This window comes from Trachurus trachurus (genome assembly GCF_905171665.1).
Source record: "Trachurus trachurus genome assembly, chromosome: 16".
Classification (NCBI taxonomy): Eukaryota; Metazoa; Chordata; class Actinopteri; order Carangiformes; family Carangidae; genus Trachurus; species Trachurus trachurus.
The window spans coordinates 32,701,907-32,725,700 of NC_139902.1; the positions used below are offsets into that span (position 1 = coordinate 32,701,907).

At 40.8% G+C, this 23,794-nt stretch overlaps 1 protein-coding gene across 1 annotated transcript in view; it reads right to left on the reverse strand.

Moving 5' to 3' along the window:
- Positions 1-23,794, reverse strand: part of atp2c1 (ATPase secretory pathway Ca2+ transporting 1) — a 41,852-nt gene extending 18,058 nt beyond the window's left edge. Inside the window, exons 1-5 of the mRNA XM_083989295.1 lie at positions 23,705-23,794; positions 4,262-4,366; positions 2,435-2,551; positions 1,035-1,124; positions 59-156 (exon numbers count right to left, since the gene is read on the reverse strand). Of these exons, the coding sequence (XP_083845421.1) occupies positions 59-156; positions 1,035-1,124; positions 2,435-2,551; positions 4,262-4,366; positions 23,705-23,728 (434 nt within the window). The 5' untranslated portion in view covers positions 23,729-23,794. The remainder of the gene's footprint in view (positions 1-58; positions 157-1,034; positions 1,125-2,434; positions 2,552-4,261; positions 4,367-23,704) is intronic.

Sequence of the window (23,794 nt, forward strand, 5' to 3'; positions counted from 1 at the left end):
AGGAGGAGGAGGAGGAGGAGGAGGAGGAGGAGGAGGAGGAAGGTGGTCTGCTCCTCACCAGTGACATCCTGGAGGAACCAGCTTCCCGAGCTCCTCCAGAGACTTTTCTGACCGATACTCCTGGACGAAGGCAACGGTCACTACTATGATGATGGCCTGAGAGAGAGACAGAGAGACAGAGAGAGAGAGAGGATGGTAATAAATATAAATATTTCATCAAAGTAAGATTTTTATTTTTTTTTATACTGTATGTTTTTGCTTTTATTGTGAAAATACTGGTTTTATCCCCTGATATTAAAGCAGAAGTAAGCGATATTTTTGTGTTAATATTAGTCATAAATAGTTGTATCTTCCGACAGCAATCACTTACATAGAGTGTTTGGTCTGAAACACGGGTCTGTCAGTCACTCTGCTCTGAGCCCAGGAGAAAACATTTATCGTATCCTACAACCTTTATCCAATGAGGAGAGAGAACGGCATAAAGGGGCAGTCCTCTCTGTGTGTGCAGCCAAGGGATGTGCCTGAATGTGGTGACGTAGGGACGAGGACCAATAGATCCATGACGAGGGCGGGGGCTGCTAACTCCATCAGCTGACAAGAAGTTATGGTGCGTTCAAGGCAACCCGTAACTCGTGTTTTTCCGACCGTGAAGTGGTACCAGTTCGATCTGGTACGAGTTCACGGGTCAGAAGTTACGAGTGGCCGTTATAGTGACTTTCACCGGTAAAACAGGTCGGAGAAACACGAGTGGGTTGCCTGGAACGCTACAAAGTCGTGACTTGAAGCTGTAATTTACGGTTTCAAAAGCCTGCCTGGAACGCAGCATTAGCGAAAACGACCGGATCTCTTACTTCTGCTTTAAGTAACCATGGACAGCTCCTATGCAGATTGTTCTGCTGTGTCGTTGTCGTCACCGTCATCCCCTGAGAGTGTCGGGCGGTGTAGGACAGTGTAGGACGCGGTGTAGTAGAGTGTAGTAGAGTGTAGGACAGTGTTGTGTGTTGTAGGACAGTGAAGTAGAGTGTAGGACGTACCACAGTGATGCTGATGGCGTCATCAAACTGGTGCATGAGGATGCTGATGACGGCCGAGGCCAAGAGGAGCAGGATGAGAGGATCTTTGAACTGAGAGAGAGAAGGAGAGAGGTTAAGATCTCATTATGGAGTGTGTTAAACGATGAGTGCCACTCACTGGTCACATGACAACCTAATATAATGTATGTGTGTGTATGTGTCTCCTCCCCACTCTTCCTTTCCTTCTTCCTTCCTTCCCTCAACTCCATCCTCCTATCCTTCCTTCCTCTCCTCCAGTCTTCTCTTCTCCATCCTCTGAGTTTCCTCATCTCCTCTTCCCCCTCCCTCCCTCCATCCCTTCATCCCCTGCAGCCTCAGATCATGTGGACGACGACACTCTGTGCATCGTGTATGTATGTATGTGTGTGTGTGTGTGTGTGTGTGTGTGTGTTCTTGATTTATTATCTCTGACAAAATTATCAATAAGAGAGAGATTAAAATCAATACGTTACAATCTGTGGGACACAAACACACACACACACACACACACAAACCACCACAGCACCTTTATGTAAACTGTACATGTGCCATCAAAACGGTGGAATTTACGCAAATTTATGTAAATGTGCTCATGTTAACAAAGAATTTCAAAAAACTTGTAATACATTTTTTGTTTGCCTTAATGTAAGTAATCAACTCAGTAATTTTCATGGAGATATCTAAAGGTTAAAAATTTTACCCTATTCACAATCTCAATAAATAGGCGTATGAATGGGATATATTTGGGTCTTTTTCTAAACTTTCCCCTAATGGGATTCTTCGGGGCTTTTTTTCCCTCACTCAGGACATGTTGAGGATACAAAATCAGTTGAGTTTGCTTCTGTTGCAATTTGTTCAACCTTTTTTTTTTGATAAAATGACTGGACTATACAGTATATAATGATAGTACAGATATGAACGGTGACATCCTGGACAGTGAACGCCTCACACCACACCAGTACAAACAGGATAGGATCAGTATCACTGTGTTTAATGTTGGTTTATTCTAGTTTGTATAAAGATCTTCACTGTGTGCGTGAATGTGTTTGACTCACATGTTACATAATCACATGTCAGACTGTTTTTCTTCAGTAGCAACATGACACCTAAATAAATATTTTATCTAAATATGAACTGAGAACATAAACTGACATGTGCGTGTGTGTGTGTGTGTGTGTGTGTGTGTGTGTGTCTCTCCTGACAGAACAATGAGGCTGTGGAACGTGACGAGCCTCCAGACGTTTCATCAGGCAGCAGATAAAAATAGTGAGTTGGTTTTTATCCCGAGCTTCAGGCTTCAGGCGGCTGCTGCTGCTGCTGCTGCATGAGTGAAGGACACACACACACACACAGACACACACAGACACACACACAGTGGTTACCTGTGAGATGTATTTCTTCCATAGCGGCTCCTCTTCGCTGATATCGAACTCGTTCCAGCCATGGTAGGCTCTCCTCTGGTTCACCTCCGCCTGGGTCAGACCCAACTGCAGGTCAGCCTGACACACACACACACACACACACACACACACACACACACACACACACACACACACACACACACACACACACACACACACACACACACACACACACACACACACACACACACACACACACATATTAATAATAATAATACATGTAATTATAGAGCACTTTGCATCAAAGTGCTTTACAGAGGTTAAAAACAGCAAAAAGCACAAGCATATTAAAGCTCCATACGGTGTAACAGTAGACGATGTAGGACTTCCTGTCACTTTGTGATGTCACAACTAAGCCCCGCCCCCTCACCAGCTGGACAACACCATCCAATAACTTGCAGGATTTGGTTTCTCTGAGTGTTTTATTCTGAAATCTGCTCTATATATTTTTTTTATCGCATCACTTTAGAAAAACAGTCAGCCAATCAGAAGAGAGGAGGAGGTTCAGAGCCTCCTCCTCTCTTCTGATTGGCTGACAGCGACCTGTTGTTCTTAGAGCTCCAGAGAGAAGCTGAGAGAGAGAGGAGATGGAAAACTACACCGAGATGGTTTTTATGGATCAATCCTTCAAAATAAAAGACGTTATGAAAGAGGAAGAAACATGGAGCTTTAAAACAAATGTTAATTTCTCATAAACATCATACATCACATTTATGTTTTCAAACATTTTCTTGTCTTCTTTTTTCTTTCCTTGCAATTAAAAACATATTAAACAAATGTAATTTTTAAACCCATAATTCCTCTTGTCTTGGTCTCAGACAAACAGACCATAACTAGAAAGAGCATTTCTTAACGGAAAATGCGTGTGAATACTGAAAGCCATTGCTGAAGCCATGCTGAATTAGCAGTAGAAATTGGCAAAGACAGTAAGTACAGGAATGGCATGCAACACATGCAGCTAAGGCAGGAATCGAACCCTGGACCTCATGATTGGCAAACTAACCTCTCAACCACAGAGAAGATGAAACATACTGAGTTTTATACCATGATAAATCAAACACTGTCCGATGATAGCTGAATAGTTGAAAGTGTTATGAAAATGTTTAGAATAAAGTCGTAAATTTACGAGAATAAAGTCGTACATTTCCTACGAGAAAAAAGTCATAACATTACGAGAATAAAGTTGTACATTTACGAGAATAAAATCATACATTTCCTATGACAAAAAAGTCATAACATTACGAAAATAAAGTCGTAAATTTACGAGAATAAAATCGTACATTTCCTACGAGAAAAAAGTCACAACATTACAAGAATAAACTCGTAAATTTACGAGAATAAAGTCGTACATTTCCAACGATTAAAAAGTCATAACATTACGAGATAAAGTTGTAAATTTACAAGAATAAAGTTGTAAATTTACGAGAATAAAGTCGTAAATTTACGAGAATAAAGTCATGCATTTCCTACAAGAAAAAAGTCGTAACATTACGAGAATAAAGTCAGAAAATTTACGATAATAAAGTCGTACATTTCCTAAGAGAAAAAAGTCATAACATTACGAGAATAAAGTCGTAAATTTACGAGAATAACGTCGTAAATTTACAACTTTATTCTCTTATTCTTTTGTGATTCTTTTATTTGTCAATGTGGCCCTAATACTCCGTCGTATGCTGAGTGCTTTCAGCATTCACACTAATAATAAATATAAAGAAAATGGCCGACACGAAGAACAATAGTGTAATGATGATGATGATGATGATGATGACGATGATGATGACGTCATACCTGCAGGATACACACGACTTCGTTGACGGGGAGTTCACTGGCTTTTCTGGAGGTTAGTACTGGGACCATGGTCTCATCTTCACTGGAGGGTTGTCTGTCGGAAAGCTGCACACACACACACACACACACAGAGAATAAAAACACATTAATATAACGACAGCAAACAGAGAAAGGTGTGTGTGTGTGTAGGTGTGTGTAGGTGTGTGTGTGTGTAGGTCACGGCAGAGTCAGATACTGAGCTCTTATTCCTGTGTCAACATCCAGACCACACACACACACACACAGACACACACACACACACACACACAGACACACAGACACACACACACCTTGGGTATTTCTCGTCTTCTGTCAATATTTCCTCGGCCTCTGTTTGAGGAGTCGTCACCTGACAGACAGACAGACAGACAGGTGGAGGAGCTGCTGAGGCCCAGGTGCATTCTGGGTAGTAGTTTTACCACCGAGATGCTGAATGTGATGAACAAACAGAAACGAACGCGCTGAATCAGCAGCAAGTGAACGCACCACGACACCGACGCTTCCCATGACAAACGAGAGAAAGAAAAACCTGAAATACTGTTGTGAACGCATCACAGACACACAACAGACACACAAACACAAACTGAGTTCAAATTTGAGATGGAAAAATCTTAAAATGTTCAAATGTTGAATGTGAAATTGATAAAACAGAAACTAGAAACTAAACAGCAGCAGAACAAACGTCATTAATCACATGAACTTTATTTTCCAAGCTGATTATTTGTGAATCAAATCTGACTTAAACACAGCTATGAGTCTGTCTGAGGATCGCTGTTCGATTCCTTTGTCAGGCCGACCCACTGAACCACAGGATGACTGTTCTGTCTTTTAATGCACTGACTGATAACAAAACATTAAAAGTTATAGTTTTTTCACTTCTTTCTGACTTTTTTTTAGTCAAATCTTTTAATGGATCGATTGAAAAACTAAAAATAATCAGATCGATGTGATTAGAATCTGTGTGTTTGAACAAAGTAGCAGCACAGATTTAATTAAACTTAGATAAAACAGATAAAAAATAAATTAATATCCCTAAATATTTAAATGCTGCTGCAGATTTAAGGGTTAAAATCACAGGTATAGTTAATATCTCATTGAACCATTTAATGATTTAACTAAAAAAAAAAAAAAAAAAAAGTCTCAAAGAAGTGAAAAAAGTAATTTTAAATGTTTTGTTTTATCAAAACCAAAAAAATCTGTCAGTACAATAAAAGGTAGAATTTGAGAGCAGAGTCAGTTGGATTTCCATCTTAAAAACATTTTCAAACATTTCAGATTCATATCTAACTCGTGCAGGTTCAGCAGGTCGGAGTCTGAATCATTAGAAAAGTAAAAGACGTTTGGGAGAAACTGAAACATCCCGATGCCTCAAACGCAACACCAATTTTTAAAGGGACAATGAGGAGTTTTGTTAAAGTGAAGTGTTTCCTCACTACATTTATGAGCCTCCGCACCGTGAAATTCTTTGACCGGTGCAAGACAGACTCATGTTTTCATTCATCAAGAATTAAAGTCAGAGGTTGGAAGACGATCACATACCGTCGTAGTTCCCACCATAAACGGAGATTCGGCGGCGTTATTCTCATGACTCGCCACGAAACCGAAAGTAAAGAAACGCTGGTCGGCTCGCCCAGCATTTCCACCACTAATAATAACAAAATAACCATAGAGACAAAACCATAGATTTATCTAAAAAGGAGCCATTAACAAGTGGTAACGGAGATTCATCCACATTAATATGAGACTTTTTTATAACCGAATAGAAACTCCTCGTTGTCCCTTTAATGTAACAGTTAATTATTTATGGTGAGTTCACTGTCACATCTGAGAATCTGAACGGTAAATATTCAACATGTTGAAAACTGAACTGAACTGACTGTTTTTTAGTCTCTGATGAAGATCAATGGACTGATCAATCAATCAATCGATAAATCAATCCAGTGTTTCCTCCAGGATTTTTTTAAAGAGTGGCGGTGAAGGTGGTCGGATCGACGGGGGGGTGGGGGGAATCGGACCGTATAACGCCGGGGCCACACTGGACGCAAAAGCGCAGAGAAGCGGGGCATTTTCATTTCGGTGTCCAAATCCTCCGCGGCCGGCTCGCGCCCTGCAGCGATCGTTTCGGCGTCGCGAGCGGTCACGTCAATCTTGGCAGGAAGTCACACAAAGAAACACGAGAGAATCCGGTCAATTTTCAAAATAAAACACCGCGATTGACAAATACGTGAGGCCAATGTTGTAGCTCATTTGTGGATGCGCTGGTTGATCAGTTTTGTTTTTACTGAGGAGGAACTATGTAGAACTGAGCTGTGATTGAAGAGCGCCGAAACCGAGTCGAGAGTTGTAACTGTGTAGTGGAAAGGGGCAAAGTAACGGTAACTGGTAGTGGAAACCCTGCTTTACATTGTTTTAACATTTAAAAACATTTTTTATTTTGCCGCGGCGGTGCGCCACGATCAATTACATGTAGAGGAAACCCTGCTATCAATCAATCAATGGATCAATAGATGGCTGGTTCTCCACAGGGCGTCCTGCAGCAGGTTCATCACCTCTGATCAGGACGAGGACGGACGGCATCTCCATCTCCAGACCCAGCTGCTTCAACTCAGCTCCACACAACCAGAACCAGAACCAGAACCAGAACCAGGACCAGTCTGAGTCCAGACCGAACCAAACCCTCGGTGCCTCTGAGCAAACATCAACTCAGCAGCAGCAGCAGAGTGGTGAGGCGTTCAGGTGCAGCTCAGAGGATTAGCTGTGTGTGATTAGCAGCGACTTAGAGCTCAGAGGAGGATCCGCTCTCTCTTCTCTTCCTGCCTCCACCGGACCAGGATTATCACAGCTCGCCCCCTTCAGGACGGGAGGACAACTGCAGGACCGGACTCATCTCAGACCAGAACCAGGACCACCAGGATCAACACACAGTTCCTCTACGAGCTGCGGATGACACCTCGTCTCATTTCTATGTTTCATTTCACTTTCAGAAATCTAAACGTGATGATGAGCCGTGTGTCTGAGTAGGGCGGTAACCATCAGAGATTTCCTTGGTAAATTTCTAGGTAAATTCATGCAAAACCACTGATGCTCGTTGCCTTCAGGGACAGTTTTTCATCAACAGTCTCTGTATTTCCCTCTAAAACAACTCTGTGTGGTAACGTTGTGTTATTATCTCATAGCGTGGTGAATGTGCAGCTCACAACTTGTCCACCAGAGCGTTGTGGAGTTGTTGGATTGTGTATTTGATGAGTTTGATGAGTTTGAAACCAAGAAATCCCATAATGATCCTCCATTAGTAGCGTAGCTCTGAGCAGCTCACGGCTCTGCTCCGCCGTTCTAAAAACAGCTTGCACCAACAATTAAAGGTAACGAACCTACTGCTATGACTATAGGGATTATGGCAATGGGCCAATTTGCCCAAAATGTTGAACTATCCCTTTAATGATTTCCAGGAAACACACGGTAACTGAACCGGGTCCAACTGGGAAAAAAAAAACAGGACGACTGTTAAAACCAGGAGACGGTTGCTAGGCAACAGGAGCAGCCAAACCCTCCGCGGACCAGACGTCGTCGTCTCATTTTGAGTTCGACCTTCAGATGAGAGGACGTCCTCTCCTCCGGGGGGACGCGCCGTCCCCCCGGAGGCCCTGATTGGACCGACAGACGTAAAGTCACATGGTTATAACTATTTACTGTTCAGCAGTGGTGGACAGTAACAGAGTAAATTTACTTCAGTACTGTACTAAAGTACATATCCAGAGGATTTGTACTTTACTGGAGTATTAGATTTATTTGGTACTTATTACTCTTACTTGAATACATCTCCAGGACAAATATTTTTACTTTTACTTGAGTTAATTTCTAGGAAGGCTGAAAAGTACTCGTTACTTTCAGGTCTGCATTTTTTTTTTTTTTCTAAAATCCTATTGGACACAAGCCTCGTAAACCAGCCTCTCGCGGAAGTGCATTTCATTTCATTCCGAGGGAGAGTCTGGCCTCATCCCCGCTGTAAGCGTTTGGCCTGAAACCCTCAGAAGGCCGAGCCAATCAGCGTCGCCCGCTGTGATACGTTGGCCAATCAGGGACCGACTGGTGCAAAGCCCCGTCACTACACCAACTTGCTGATTGGCTGAATGGGGTTGTCTTTCAACGCTACTACCAAAGATTTTAAACCGTCTTTGCTACTACTCCCGCCAACTCCCGCCCACCCCCAAACGCTTAGAGGGGGGATGAGGCCAGACTCTCTGAGGAATGAAATGAAATGCATTTCCAGGAGAGGCTGGTTTACGAGGCTAATTGGACACCACGTGAGAAAAAATAATGAATAGGCGTATGAATGGGATATATTTGGGTGTTTTTCTAAACTTTCCCCTAATGGGATTCTTCTGGGCTTTTTTCCCTCACTCAGGACATGTTGAGGATACAAAACCAGTTGAGTTTGCTTCTGTTGCAATTTGTTCAACGTTGACCCCCATCTTGGCTTAAAACTACTGGACTAAATGGCCGACGGTCATTTCCCTGTCTCCTCCTCCTCATTTGACTCCTGAAACATGCAAACTCTCCACAAACCAACAACAAACACAGCCACCTGACTCTAACCAACTCTCTGCTCCTTCGTCCTCTTTCCTCTCTGCAGCTCTTTATCTCCGTTTCCCAGCAGCTCCAATTAGATCCAGGTCAGACTCTATTAATGGGCCGAGCTCACGCCGCTGGGAACGCCGGCTGGGAACGCCGACCGGGCCCCGAGCCAGCAGCCAGGAGGGACGCTCAGCTCTCCCGCTCCGAGTGTTTGCACTCAAACGCCTCACCTCCACATGGCAGCGAGGTGACAGACCTGCTGCTGCTGCTGCTGCTGGTGACCAGGATGTAGGTCGACGTGTCCGAGGCGTCACGCTGCCTCAGGAGGGTCAACGGTCACGTTTTTATAGTTTCTATATCCTATCTAAATGGAGCAAGTCACAGCAGGACTTAGCTCTATTATTATTATTATATATTATATTATCTAGTCTTTACTCTGACCACGTTAGAGAAGCAGCCTCCTGGTTTCTGATTTTTATCAGTGAATGAGTCCAGTTTGAGTCTTTATGACTTCATGTTGGTGCTTCACAGGCTGTAAACAGCTGAAGAGTTTGTTCAAGCAGCAATAAACAAGAGCTCTGCACCTGAAGGCGTCTTAGGGTCCGTTTCCACTCGTACCTGGTAGTGTTTCAGTAACATCTCAGCCCGGGTTCAAACCGAGCCGATCCGATACTAAAACATGACGTCAAGCTAAAGAAGATGAAGCTTCATCCCCCCGGCCCCTAACCCTCTGAGAGGAAAAGAGCCTGGGAACTGTTTTAATTTGTGGAAAAGGGGCAGAATATGTCTCTGTTAAGTGTAGGAGTTGCAAGTCGGTCACCTCTTCTCTGTTTTGGTCTCTTTTTTTTCTATTTTTTCCCAGAATTTTTAATAAAACTTTTACTTCTAGAAATGTTTTAACGTTTTATTTTTGTTTTTGTTTGTTTTGTTTTTTTGGGGGGGGTTACCACTTTTTTCTATGCACGTTGCCTTCAGGGACAGTTTTTCATCAACAGTCTCTGTATTTCCCTCTAAAACAACTCTGTCTGGTAACGTTGTGTTATTATCTCATAGCGTGGTGATAGCGTGGTGTGTGATGTTTTAAACAGGTAGAGGACATATTTTTTTCTCATGGCGCAATTCAATCGGATCACGAAATAAAACTTTCAGTCCCGTTCATTTGTATGGCGAGTTTTTCAGAGTTGAGGTCCCATGGCGCCGTTACTTCCTGCTTCCGCTTAGGCTCTCTATAACTATTTTTGAGAAAATTTACCACTTGTTAATAAAATAATACCGTAATTTTTTTTTTTACAACTTCTAGAAAATTTAAAAAAAACAAAAGTTTGCCAGTTTTTCCAAGAAATCTTTAAAGTAAAAAATATATATATATTTTACCACTTTTTTCCAGAAATTTCTCTAATTTTTTTCTTTTTCTAAATTCACGCCATTGGCCCTAAGAAAGTAACGTTATTCAGTCTCAAAACAAATATTTGTGTATTTCTAGTGTTTGTTTCAAAATTTTGTCCATTGAGGGTCTGTACGGTCTAATTGGTTTCAATTTCAGTCCTTGATGTAGAAAAGTTTCAGAACCACTGGTTTACAGAGTCACATACAACTGGATTTTCTGAGTTTTTCTTAAAAATAGACTTGAGGTGTTTGTGTCAGTAAACGGCTCTTATCACGGTGTCTTTGGCGCGTTCACACCTGAACTCAGATCAGCTCCACGTTTATAAACCCAGTTTAAAGTGAAGATGCTGATTGGCTGCGTGCCAGAGAGGCTGTTAACGACTTCAATCCCCAGCGGACCGTGCTGCCTTCAAGGTCTGCAGGAAGGACACAGACCGCCGAGCGCCGCCTGGTTTATCAGCAGCTACGACATGAAGATCAGCTGAGCTCTGTTCCCTGAGGTCACGGGGTCGATGTTCACCACCGGCGCTCGACTCGACTCGACTCGACTGATCACAGCCGCAGAGGAAAAAAAAAACCCTCAGCCCCAGAGCAAAGTGGGTCAAAGCGACCGGCCGACACCAGGCTGCGACTTTCAGAGTGTGGAGGTTATTTCTGGAGTAAAGATAGTGATGAATAACTTCCTATGTCTCTGCTCTCACTCAGAATACACAAAATTATTCTAAATATTCACACACTCTTTGATTTTAAGAACCAGTAGAACCAGTACTGGTCTACAACTGGTACCAGTTTAACACTGGACTCACTGGCTAACTGTGCTATTTTAAAGATGCTAACTGTTTAGCATAGTTAGCATATAAATTTCAACCTTTTTTACCCCTAATCAGGCAACGTATTCTGGGAGATCCTTACATTTCTATAACACTACAAACATAGTTTAAAAAAAAATCTTCATTAGAATATTAAGACAATAGTCCTATTAGTTTAATGAGTTAAATATTGATGTTTAAGGGACAAGTTTAAGGGACAAGTTTAAGACATTTGAACGCATCGCTTGCTTTTGGTTTCGTTTTTCCATTTTCCAAACGACACAACTAATGGATTTATTGAGAAAGAATGATCGGTATCGGTGTGATCAATAATGCAGTTAACAGTTGTCTGCAGCTGTAATGGACTCAGTAAACCCACATTAGTGCTGAAACAGAAGCTCTCGGCCCATTTGTCTACAAAAGCGGGATAAAACAAAAAGCTCTCGGAACAGATGTGCACCGCTGGACGCGAGCGACGCACTGCATTATGGGATAGATCAGGGTCATTTCCTGCGTCTGGCGTGTCTGGTGTTTAGACTCTGGGCTACTAACAGATGCTAACTTTTCTAAGATATGCTAACTATGCTAACAGTTCAAAAAGATGCTAACGGTTCTAAAATATGCTAACTGTAGCTACTAACAGTTCTAAAAGATGCTAACTGTACTTTCTGTTCTAAAAGATGCTAACTGTGCTACTAACAGATGCTAACTTTTCTAAGATATGCTAACTATGCTAACAGTTCTAAAAGATGCTAACGGTGCTAACAGATGCCAACAGCCCTGCTCCGTCCTCTCTAGTATCTTTGAACTAGGGTTAGACAGAGATGTTCAGGGCTGAGTTCACTCCAACACCAGACCAGATCATTAATAAACTTAAAAAGAAACTGAAGACTGATTACAGACACAGCAAAAAACCAAACAATTTAAGTGAGGCAGAGTAACATTTGGTTCCAGTTAAACCGATGTGAACGCTGCTGGTTCCTCACCTGGACCCAGCAGGTGGATGTGGATCAGGTGGGCGGAGCTTAACGCCTCACACATGTTTCACTACCAGGAAGTCAGAGGAGTTGAGCTCCAGAACCAGACTTACTTTTATCTTAAACAAAACAAGACTGGTGATGATAATCAGAGTGAAAAACCACATCTGGTCGTCTTTATTCTCTCCTTCCTGTCGCTCCAACATCAGAGCGGTGGACGACGCCTTCCACTTCCACTTCCTCTCTTATTCTTCTAAACGTCTTTAAGCGCTCAGAGTCCAAACACCAGACACACCACACGCAGGAAATGACCCTGATCTGTCCCATAATGCAGTGCGTCGCTCGCGTCCAGCGGTGCACATCTGTTCCAAGAGCTTTTTGTTTCATCCCGCTGACAAACACACACAAAACAACATTATCACATTTTGTAGACAAATGGGCCGAGAGCTTCTGTTTCAGCACTAATGTGGGTTTACTGAGTCCATTACAGCTGCAGACAACTGTTAACTGCATTATTGATTTCACCGATACCGATCATTCTTTCTCAATAAATCCATTAGTTGTGTCGTTTGGAAAATGGAAAAACCAAACCAAAACCAAGCGATGCGTTCAAATGTCTTGTTCTGTTCAGAAAGGGACCGACTGGACATTTTCAATGATGTTTAAACCCTTAATCTTCCAATAAAACATCAATATTCAACTCATTGAAGACTATTGTCTTAATTCTAAAGAAGATTTTTTTTAAACTATGTTTGAAAAAAAGTTGAAAATTGGTCGATGAAATCAAAATTTAGTATCAAATTGGAAGGAATGTTAATATCGATTACAAAAAACATATATTATTGTGCAAAATCATGTACATTACAACAGTTACACTTGCTATAATTACTGTTTTGCATTGATGTTTAGGTTTAAATTGCACTTATAGTAGAAAGAAGGCGGCAATGCACTCCTCTAAATGGAAAAATAAAGTGGTTGTTTTGCCTAGATGAACATTAATCTCCTGAAAACAAAATTCCACACAAAATTATTGTTTATGGATATTAGCCTATAGGGGTGGGGGAAAAAATCGATTCATGTAAGAATCGAGATTCTTATTTTCTAAGATTCTGAATCGATTCATAATCTTCAAAAATCGATTTTTTATTCATTTTCCTCCGTCTCAATACGCGCCCTCACAGCGCCGTAGACAGCGCTGCAGCACGCCATGGCACTAAAAGACGCTTGTTAACCGCCTACAAACTTTAACTGATCTGATTTAAATGCTCTATTGAATGTCTGTGACTAGGCTTGTGTACATCAGCAACCCGACCCTCTATTGAGGAGAGAGGACGATCGCTGTTTTTCTTTTTTCTTTTTTTTTTGCCGTTAAACACACGCGCGCTCCAGCTGAGCAGCCACATCCACTGCGCTCTGGATCAGCTGATCGGTGCTCAGGTGACGTTAGATCTTCACTTTTTTAAACTCATACAAAGTGCAGCCAAACACCAGGCTGAAGAGAGAGGACCAGCAGCAGCAGCAGCTCTGACAGCTCCTCTGTGGCGCTGCAGACAGGCTGCAGGTCAGCTGGCGTTTTTTTTTTAAGCAGCGACTTTGTTACAGGTGATACATGTCTATGTGCATGTGCATGAGAACTGATCTTGAATCGAATAGACACCCAAATACTCACATCCCTTCAGTCCAGGCTTTTGAAAAGAGAGTAGCCTATAAAATCAGCTTCATGTAGCAGTTTACTTTAAAATGGTTCAAATATATTGCTGCTGAATAAATCTGAAACATGTGATGTGCATTTTTTTTTGGGGGGGGGGGTATGGCTTCTGATATAATAGTCTGTAGACATCATCATCATTCAACTTTTTCACATGGTCTGGTGTTAATAAAGCAAACTAAAAATCGCAAAAATAAAATCAAGAATCGGTTGAATCGAATCGATTTGTGAATCGAATCGGTTGAATCGAAAATCGATTTTGAATCGAATCGTGACCCTAAAAATCGGAATCGAATCGAATCGTGAGCCACCCAAAGATTCACATCCCTATTAGCCTACGCCTTGTTTCTTTTGTTTCTTGTGATGTTTTGGGGCAGTTGCTATTTATACTGCAGGAAGCTGAACTGATAAAACTGAATTAAAATCTTTAAAAAAAACAAGATGTAAATGACCAATAAAAACAACAATAATTAGAGGTAAAAAAAATTGATTAGATTGATTTTGGATCAATTTCACTTTGGTTTTGCAACATTGATTGACAGGGCACCTGCAGGCTACCTGCATGGGACCGCACTGTGTAACTGGCTCATCCTGTAAGTCCTCCTGTGCAACTTTTTGCTGTGAAATATGACTGGAGGCACGAGTGGAAGTCTGCAAAAAAAAAACCTGATACTAATTGGTTAATAATAATAATTATGATAATCACAACACTGCGATTATTCCTCTGTAGTATTCCTCTGACTGTAATCTCTAATTGTGACGTCACTGTTCACTATTACATTTTCTATTTTCCGTTCCTGCCTGTGTTAGAGGTTAAACGGTTAAAACTACAGCTCAGTTTCTCCACAGGTCGTCAGAGGAGCAGGACGGGCCCTGACCCTGAACGCATCACAGCAGCAGCAGCAGCAGAGTGTGAAACTGATCTGAGACAATGTTTCTCACCACTCACAGACTGAGACACACATCTGTCCTCCTCCTCCTCCTCCTCCTCCTCCTCCTCTTCGGCAGGTACAGTATAACAAGAGCAAACACACACACACACACACACACACACACACACACACACCGTGCGCTGAGCTGCTGGATTAAACGGTGATTCACATCCTGAACGCAGCCTCACATCCTGGTTACGGTCTTGTTATCATCATCATCATCATCATCACCACTACTCAGGATAAGCAGCTTAGAGTCGTGTTGTCTTTGTGGCTCACAGGAATCAGCAGCAGTGAAGCTCCTCTCTGCTTCCTACTGGACTCTACTGACTCACTCTCATAAAACCAATCATCATACAATAGAATGTAATGTAATATATAGAGCAGGGGCTTTAACGCGTTAATTAAGATTAATTAATTACACAAAAATTAACGCGTTAAAAAAATTCACCACGCTATGAGATAATAACACAACGTTACCAGACAGAGTTGTTTTAGAGGCAAATTCATGCAAAACACTGTGTATAGACCGAATCTCCTTGTTGTTTACATTCTACTTCCGGGTAGAAAACCAGCACGTAATGTGAATGAGATCAATAGTAACGAACGAGAGTTTAGCTATATATATCATATTTTTCACGCCGTATCACTGTTTAGACAAATCTGAAATGATTGAAGAAACATTACTATTTCTGTGTGTGTGTTTTGTGTTGCTATGTGTTGTATTTATTCAGTTTTGGGGAATCACGGTGTCTAGAAAGCATCAGTGGCTGCAGCTGACGGGGACAGCTAACGGTAGCTAAGCTAACGGTGGTAGCTAAGCTAACACCAGTACGTCAGCTGTTAAAACCCTCCCGTTGTGGGACACGACATGAAACTACTCCAGTTAGCTCAGTCATGTTGGAACTCAGATATCCGCTGGAGAAAATATTTTTTCATGGAGCGTTTATTGAGTCACTGAGTTATTAAAGTTAAACAGCTAGCTAACCGTTAGCCCGGCTAATCTCTGATAACCATGACCAATTACAAAAATGTGCACACGTAAATAGTAATGTTTGTCCAATCATTGGTTTTATAAACTTTACAAACATCAGATTAGTCTAAACGGCGATATAGTGACATGAAAAATGAGATAAATATAGTGAAACTCTCGTCCGTCACTATTGTTCTCATGCTGGTTTTCTACCCGGAAGTAGTTGTAAACAACAAGGAGATTCGTCCTATAGCTAAGTTTTATTCTATTTTTGTTAATAACTGAACATACTCTTGAAATAATTTGGTCCATAATTGAATTTCTCGCTCTTTTTTTTTTCTCTTTACCTTGTTTGCTTCTGTAACAACCACATTTCCCATGTGATGAATAAACAGTCTGATGTATTAAAACTCTGCAGCACAATAACAACTGTTTATTTAACATGTCGTTAGAGCCACATTTAGCAGCTGTGATAATTTAATCTACACATATCAGATGTAATTGTAATGTCAATATTAACTATATATAACTGTATTGTTTCTTTTTATAATGATCATCATCAGAGTGTATGAATGAATGAATGAATTAATGAATTTATATTGTCGTGCACCAATTAAGGCGCCCAGCCTAAAAGGGCTTTACAAGACACATTATCATCATATTTAGACACCAAACAAAATCATCAGAGCTCAGACAAAACAAAAACAAAAACCACATGGAATTTACATAAATAATTCACTTTTTCTTTTTGACCAGGCACTTTTTATGAAAGTAGCTCTAGTAAAGACTTCCTTTCTGAAGAACCATTCCAACTTTACCTCATCATTAACCCAAAACAACTCAGGTCATCTTAAAGAAATCCTACTTTCTCTTTTCCAACTCTTTGTTTTTCCACTGAATCACTGCGAGTTTGACTTTTTCTTTTCTTTTAAATCCACTCGACTACAACATCAAAGTGTTTCTATAGAAAGTCAGAGAGAGAGTGCGCATAACAGAATGGTTTAAAACGATTCAATCTAATTGGAGAAAGTGTAGCCTACATCCCATCTAAATGAGTTACTGATTTCTCTTTATTTAACTTGATTAGTTTTCAGTAATAAACTCTCAGCTGAGTGGAACTCCACATGATTCACTGTTTTCTGACGTTTAGTAGAAAAAAAACCCGGAATAAATCCATATAGATGTGAGTGTGTTTATGAACGTCTCACACACACACACACACACACACACACACACGATGATGTCATGTTTGTTGCTCGCTTTACATCTGAGGATAGGATTTGTTGTCCCGGGCGTCTCCATAGCAACACACACACACACACACACACTGATGATGATGAACAACAATGTTGAGACACATTTTACTTTTATCAAATATTGATCTGGGTCCTATTTATATTTAATTCAAACTCCTAAACTTTATTTATAAAGCACATTTAATGCTCAATGTGCTTCACAACAGGTTGTTATTACAATACAGTTACAATAAAGTGATTACAGCTGTTAGTGTTTGTCTTGTGTTATATTGTGTAATGTTTTTGTTTTTGTGTGGTGTTATATTGTTGTGTTATATTGTTGTGTTATATTGTGTAATGTTTTTTGTTGTGAGAAACAAGCGTCTTGGACAGAAGAGAAAACTTTCAGAAGAGTTACTGACAGATAAAGCAGGTCGACTCAACTCAACCAGCTCAATTAAATAATGATATTGATAAGATTGTGATGAGTTGTGCAGCTGTGTGTAGTTCAGCTGCTTCACTCACATCAACACCAGTGAAACGTGTGTGTTACTGCTGATTAGATTAGACAGTGTGATGATAACACACACACACACACACACACACACACACACACACACACACACACACACACACACACACACACACACACGGTGCTTTAACACCAGTATTGATTCCTCTGCATTGATTTTCAGACTCTAACCAGACAGACTCTGAACCCCCAGGCAACACACACACACACACACACGCTCAGAGTGTGTGTGTGTGTGTGTGTGTCGTCTTTACACACTCGTCTGACTGAACCAGACCGACCTGAAGGAATCTTCCTCAGTCCTGGTCTCAAGCTCAGTTGAATATTTACTATTCATAGTGTCTAAGTGCGTTCACACCGACTCATACAGGACGAATCTCCTTGTTGTTTACAACTACTTCCGGGTAGAAAACCAGCATGAGAACAATAGTGACGGACGAGAGTTTCGCTATATATATATATTAGGGGTGTCACGATTCTCCAAATCCTCGATTCGATTTGATTTTCGATTTTAGGGTCACGATTCGATTCGATTCTCGGTTTCTTTTTCTTTTTCTTACAGCACAGACACCTGTGCTATTTTCAGACTAGTCTAGTCTACGATCATTGGTTTTATTCATCAAATTTTGTACAGTAAATCTTATTTCAAAAGATGGGCTACATATAAGTGATGCAATTTCCATAATGTATCACATTAGGCACTAATGGTCACATTTAAATAATTTCTTTACAATATAAAGGTAACATGCCCCCAAAAATCATGATCCAGGGGCCAAAATTGCCCCCAAGGTTTTGAAACAAATATATTTATATCTGTACATTATCATAATTTTATTTTCATTAATTTACCGTCGTTATTCTCCTGATGTCGGCTTAATGTAATGTAAACGAGATTGCGCTGATACGGAGAGTCATGTGACAGCGGGGCAGAGCTGCAGCTGCAGCGCTGCGATGGACCTGATGATCAGGTCCTGATCAGACTGGCGGTGGCCCACAGTGAATCAGTCCTGATCCTCCACCGTCACAGATCCCCCGAAAGCCCCCGCAAATAATACATCGACAAAAAGTGGCAAGTTGCACCTTTTCGTCGGCTTATTATTTGCGGGTTGTTGTTTGATTTTTTTAGTCACTGCAACATGCGGCTCTCAGCGCTTGTCGGTGCTGTGTAGTTAGAGCTGTGTCTCCCTCCTGTTCCCCAGGTAGGAGGGACAATAGCCCACCAGGGCTGGGTGATAAAACGCTATAAATTGTGAAATAACTTTTCTTCGATAGAAATATGAGACGTTGTCGACAGATTTTTTTTTTTGGGGGGGGGGGGGGGGGGGGGCGGGGGATCGTCGATCCTCTCTTTGACTTTGATGCTCGAGATCGTGACGTAATTTCGATCGATTTCGATAAAAAATCGAAATCGTGACACCTCTAATATATATATATATATATATATATATATATATATAATTTTTCATGTTACTATATCACCGTTTAGACTAATCTGATGTTTGTAAAGTTTATAAAACCAATGACTGGACAAACATTACTATTTACGTGTGCACATTTTTGTAATTAGTCATGGTTATCAGAGATTAGCAGGGCTAACGGTTAGCTACCTGTTTAACTTTAATAACTCAGTGACTCAATAAACGCTCCATGAAAAAATATTTTCTCCAGCGGATATCTGAGTTCCAACATGACTGAGCTAACTGGAGTAGTTTCATGTCGTGTCCCACAACGGGAGGGTTTTAACAGCTGACGTCCTGCTGGTAGCTTAGCTACCGTTAGCTTAGCTACCGCCGTTAGCTTAGCTACCGTTAGCTGTCCCTGTCAGCTGAGCCACTGATGCTTTCTAGACACTGTGATTCCCCCAAACTGAATAAATACAACACATAGCAACACAAAACACACACACAGAAATAGTAATGTTTCTTCAACCATTTCAGATTTGTCTAAACGGTGATAGGGCGTGAAAAATATGATATATAACTAAACTCTCGTTCGTTACTATTGATCTCATTCAAATTACGTGCTGGTTTTCTACCCGGAAGTAGAATGTAAACAACAAGGAGATTCGGTCTATAGAGTTGGGTTAAAAAAAAAAAAATAGATTTTACGATTCCTGTCGATCTAAATTTAAAAGATCCGACATTAATTGATAAAATCCCTGAACTTATCTTTTAACGTAGCTTCTCCGTTTCCTGTTTCCTATCGTGTCAGATCTGTGGGATTGGGATGAGATCTCCGTCATAACCGGGTTAAACTGGTATTAAAGCTAAAGCTGAAGTATCTCTGAATAAATCAATATAAACTGTTTTTAAAGCTAAAGCTGAAGTATCGCTGAATGAATCTATATAAACTGGTTTTAAAGCTGAAGTATCTGAATGAATCAATATCCAATCGAACTGAATGGTGACTGAAGTGAATCAGTGAATCAGCAGTGATTCCCGGCCTGGATGGATGAACAGTCAGAAAGCCGAGTGTGGAACGATGGACACTCCCACCCTCAATGATCAACGTCTGAATATATTATATAATATTGGGGTTCGGGTTTAAACAAATGGATTTTCCCAACTTATATCCATCTTCATCTGAAAGATCTGATATTGATTCATAAAATCCTTATCGATCTTTTGATTCACCACTGCACTGTTGCACTGTTGACTTCTGGAGTGGGTCACGTTAAATAAATGTGCATTAATGTAACTGCCTTTTCTGTAAATGTAATAAAAACATGAATATTTTAATAAAACAACAGGTTAGAGAGTTTCATCTTGGTACAATTTGCAACATTAGTTTTGTGAAAATCTCTTTCATAACCAAGTAAACTCGATATCGAATTGAATCGGGAGCTTGGGAGTCGTAATCAAATCAATACAGTAAATCAGTAGTGATACCCAGAGTCTAGATAGATAGATAGATAGATAGATAGATAGATAGATAGATAGATAGATAGATAGATAGATAGATAGATAGATAGATAGATAGATAGATAGATAGATAGATAGATTTCATCTTATGTTCCTCAGATTCACTCACCATCAACAACCAGAACATCGGACAGAAACATCCCATAACTCTGTGCAGAAGCTGTGGAGATCTGTTTCCTACCAGAGAACAACAAACTAACTAAGTCACACTCCGACGTCCTAAAGTTTCCTCAAAATCTCCACTCAACTGTCTTTGGAGTTTCAGATAAAATTATTTCTGTCGACTTGAAGCTTCATTTTCATGAAAACCAAAAAAAGAAACACGTGAAAACTCTGTCACGGTTTCTGCTGCTGCTGCGTAAACGAGGTCTGAGTGACACTGGAACATCTCACAGGAGTTCAGAAGAACTGGGTTTTAAACTCTGTCTTTAGTTGGTAGCAGCCTGCAACAATATCAACACTGATCACCACCACCGATTGATTGATTAGTTCAACTGTTTCAGATGAATAAAAGCTCATCTGACTGCAGAGCCGTCACACAGTTTATGTCTTATAGTCAGTCAGTACGTTTACATGCAGAGCTTAATCGAGCTATGCTCAAAATTCGATTTTGGCGTCAAGTCGGACTTCTGTCCTTGTCTCAATGTATGCAACTGAGAAAACCGAATTACTGGGGCGGTGCGTGGCGCAGTGTTTAAGGCAGCCGCCCTATGTAGAGGCTACAGTCCTCAATGCAGGCGTCCCCGGTTCGATTCCCGCATCGGGCAGACCTTTCCTGCATGTCATTACCCCTCTCTCTGCCTCCCCCTTTCCTGTCTATCTCACTATGTGCTGTCAAATAAAGGCAAAAACGCCAAAAAATATACAAAAAAAAAAAAAAAAAAAAAAAAAAAAAGAAAACCGAATTACTGACGGGGTCCATCGCCTCCTCATGCGGCGTCAGCCGTTGTTTCAGCGGGTTAATGCGCCCCCCTGTCCTGTTGACTTCTCTGTCACCTCGTAAAAAACTGGATATAAACAATTTAGTAGCTTAATAATAAATTCTCAACTGCAGTTCCCGACCAGACGCGTCAGTCTGAGCTGGATGCGCGCTGAGAATAGGATACGGGCTTCCTTTTTCCTCTCCCCCCCTCTCTCTCTCTCTTTCTTTTTTAATAAAACACTCTTGCTGGTTGCGCTGTGTGAAATGCATTGACTCGGCGCTGATGTTGGGTTTTTTTCTTTACTTTGCAGGGTTTGGGCGGCTTCTCTGCTCCACTTTGTGCCGTCTCTACTGTTGTGGAGCATGCGCACATGCATTGTCCAGTTATACTCCGGTTAAGCTGTTTACATGACGGAGAAAATCGAATTCCAATCGCATTATCTGGGTGTCTTAATCGGAGTTCTCAACTCCGATTTCAGTCGGACTAAGGTGTTTACATGCACTTCAGTTATCCAGTTATAGTCGGATTAAGGCAATAATTCGGTTTTTTCAAGTGTCATGTAAACGTACTCACTGACTCCAAGTATTTTGATTTATTTTTACCCAAACTTCTCTGTGCAACTTAATCTCAACTTTAAATGTCATTTCTTAGGTATTTTAACAATATAAACATAAATAAATGTTATTTCTAGCCTTGCTCTGGTTGATTCAGGTACATTTTTATAGGAAAAATTAGAAAACTAAGATTACCAGCAGGAATGTGAGCACGTTCACCTGTGAGACTGTTTCCTTGTTTGTAGCTCAGCTGGTGTTGTTTTGTTTGACTGATATCTGATCTGCAGCTGCATCTCAATAAATTTGGATATCATGTAAAAGTTTATTTCCTGTAGCTAGTTCAGGTCAAACCGGTCCAACCAGGTGTCGAAGGCATAGAGATGGACAGACTGTTCAGAGGAACAACGTTTCCTTTGGTCTTTTGAAATCTGAGATACTGAATTTTAGGTCTTCATTAAATGTGAGCCACAATCATTACAATTAAAATAAATTAAAAGGTATTTATTAAGCCTTTATCTCGAACATGTCAGGTATGAAAGAAACTGAAGACAAAGCAAACAAAAGTAGTAATAGAAAACAAATAAATATAATAAATGATATTCATCAACAGTCTTAACATGCTTGAAAAGGAGTAGGAAGAAGTAAAAAAACATATATGGTCCTTTAAATTAATAAATAAAGACATGAAATGTTTCATTCTGTGTGTAATGGATCTACAGTATATAATGTGTTAGTTTCACTTTCTGAATTGAGTCACTGACCTAAATAAACTTTTCCATGATATTCTAATTCATTGAGATGCACCTGTGTATAGCTAGTCCTATATTTTAAAATATTTCAAGTAGGCCATAAGAATAAATTATTATCATCATTATTGTTATTTTTTTGTATTATATACATAGGCTATATATTCTTTTGTTTTTTAATCATTGTATTTTAAAGTTGCAACGTGCCTTATGAATAAATTATTAGTAGTAGTCATTCAAAAAACCATACACCTTGCAGTGAATGGATGGACGAACAATAGAGCTATAAATTATTATATATAGGCTAAATTATTATAAAGACAGGAATTATGAATTATTATTATTATCTATGGTATGTATTTTATTTTAATTTTAGTAACCTATAATTTCCTTGTGGCTCTCAGCTCCATCAGCTGGACACGCCTCTCTGTCCTCAGGTGTCTCAGTCTCTCTCAGGTAAAAACACTGATTTAAGTCAAACCGACGTGACGTCACCTAAGACTCACCTGTAAAATCTCATCATATAAAATAAAATAAAATATAACCTGAGAATGACGCACCTGCTGCTTCACACACAATACACACACACACACACAATCACACATGTTTATGTTCATGTTAGCCTCGTTAGCTTCTGTTAGCTGCTAGCCGTTAGCCACCGGCGGCTAACTACTAACTAACTGACTGCTAGCTCAACGGTTCTGGACTCGGACTCGAACAGGGACTCGGACTGGGACTCGAACAGGGACCGAACCCCCGGCCGAGCTGCCCACCACTAACGTACAACCACCACCACCACCACACTACGACCCATCCGCCAACACACAGCCGAGACAGCGTCGCAGTCAGCGGGGCTAACGTTAGCCTCCTCTGGAGCTCCACTTCCAGAGGGGGGGGGGGGAACTCAGCCGAACCAAGCCGCTTAAGGGCTCCGTTCTCCGGCTTCTCTCTCTGGCTGCGGCCGCTCGGTGCTCGGTGCTTCGGTGTTCAGTGTTCAAATGGAAAGATGTTGTGTGTATGTTTGTGTGTTTGTGTGTTTTTTGGTGAAGAGTTTGTTGTGTTTTAGAGCAGGAATCCACTCGACAATCCGCCAGAGAAAAAAAAAAGTCTGAAGAACGTAAATAAAGTCTTACCAGCAGCTCCCGGTTCTTCAGCATCTTCCGTGAAATCCCACCGAGGAGCGATTTTCTCCGAGCGAGCAGCGGCCACCATGACAGCTCCAC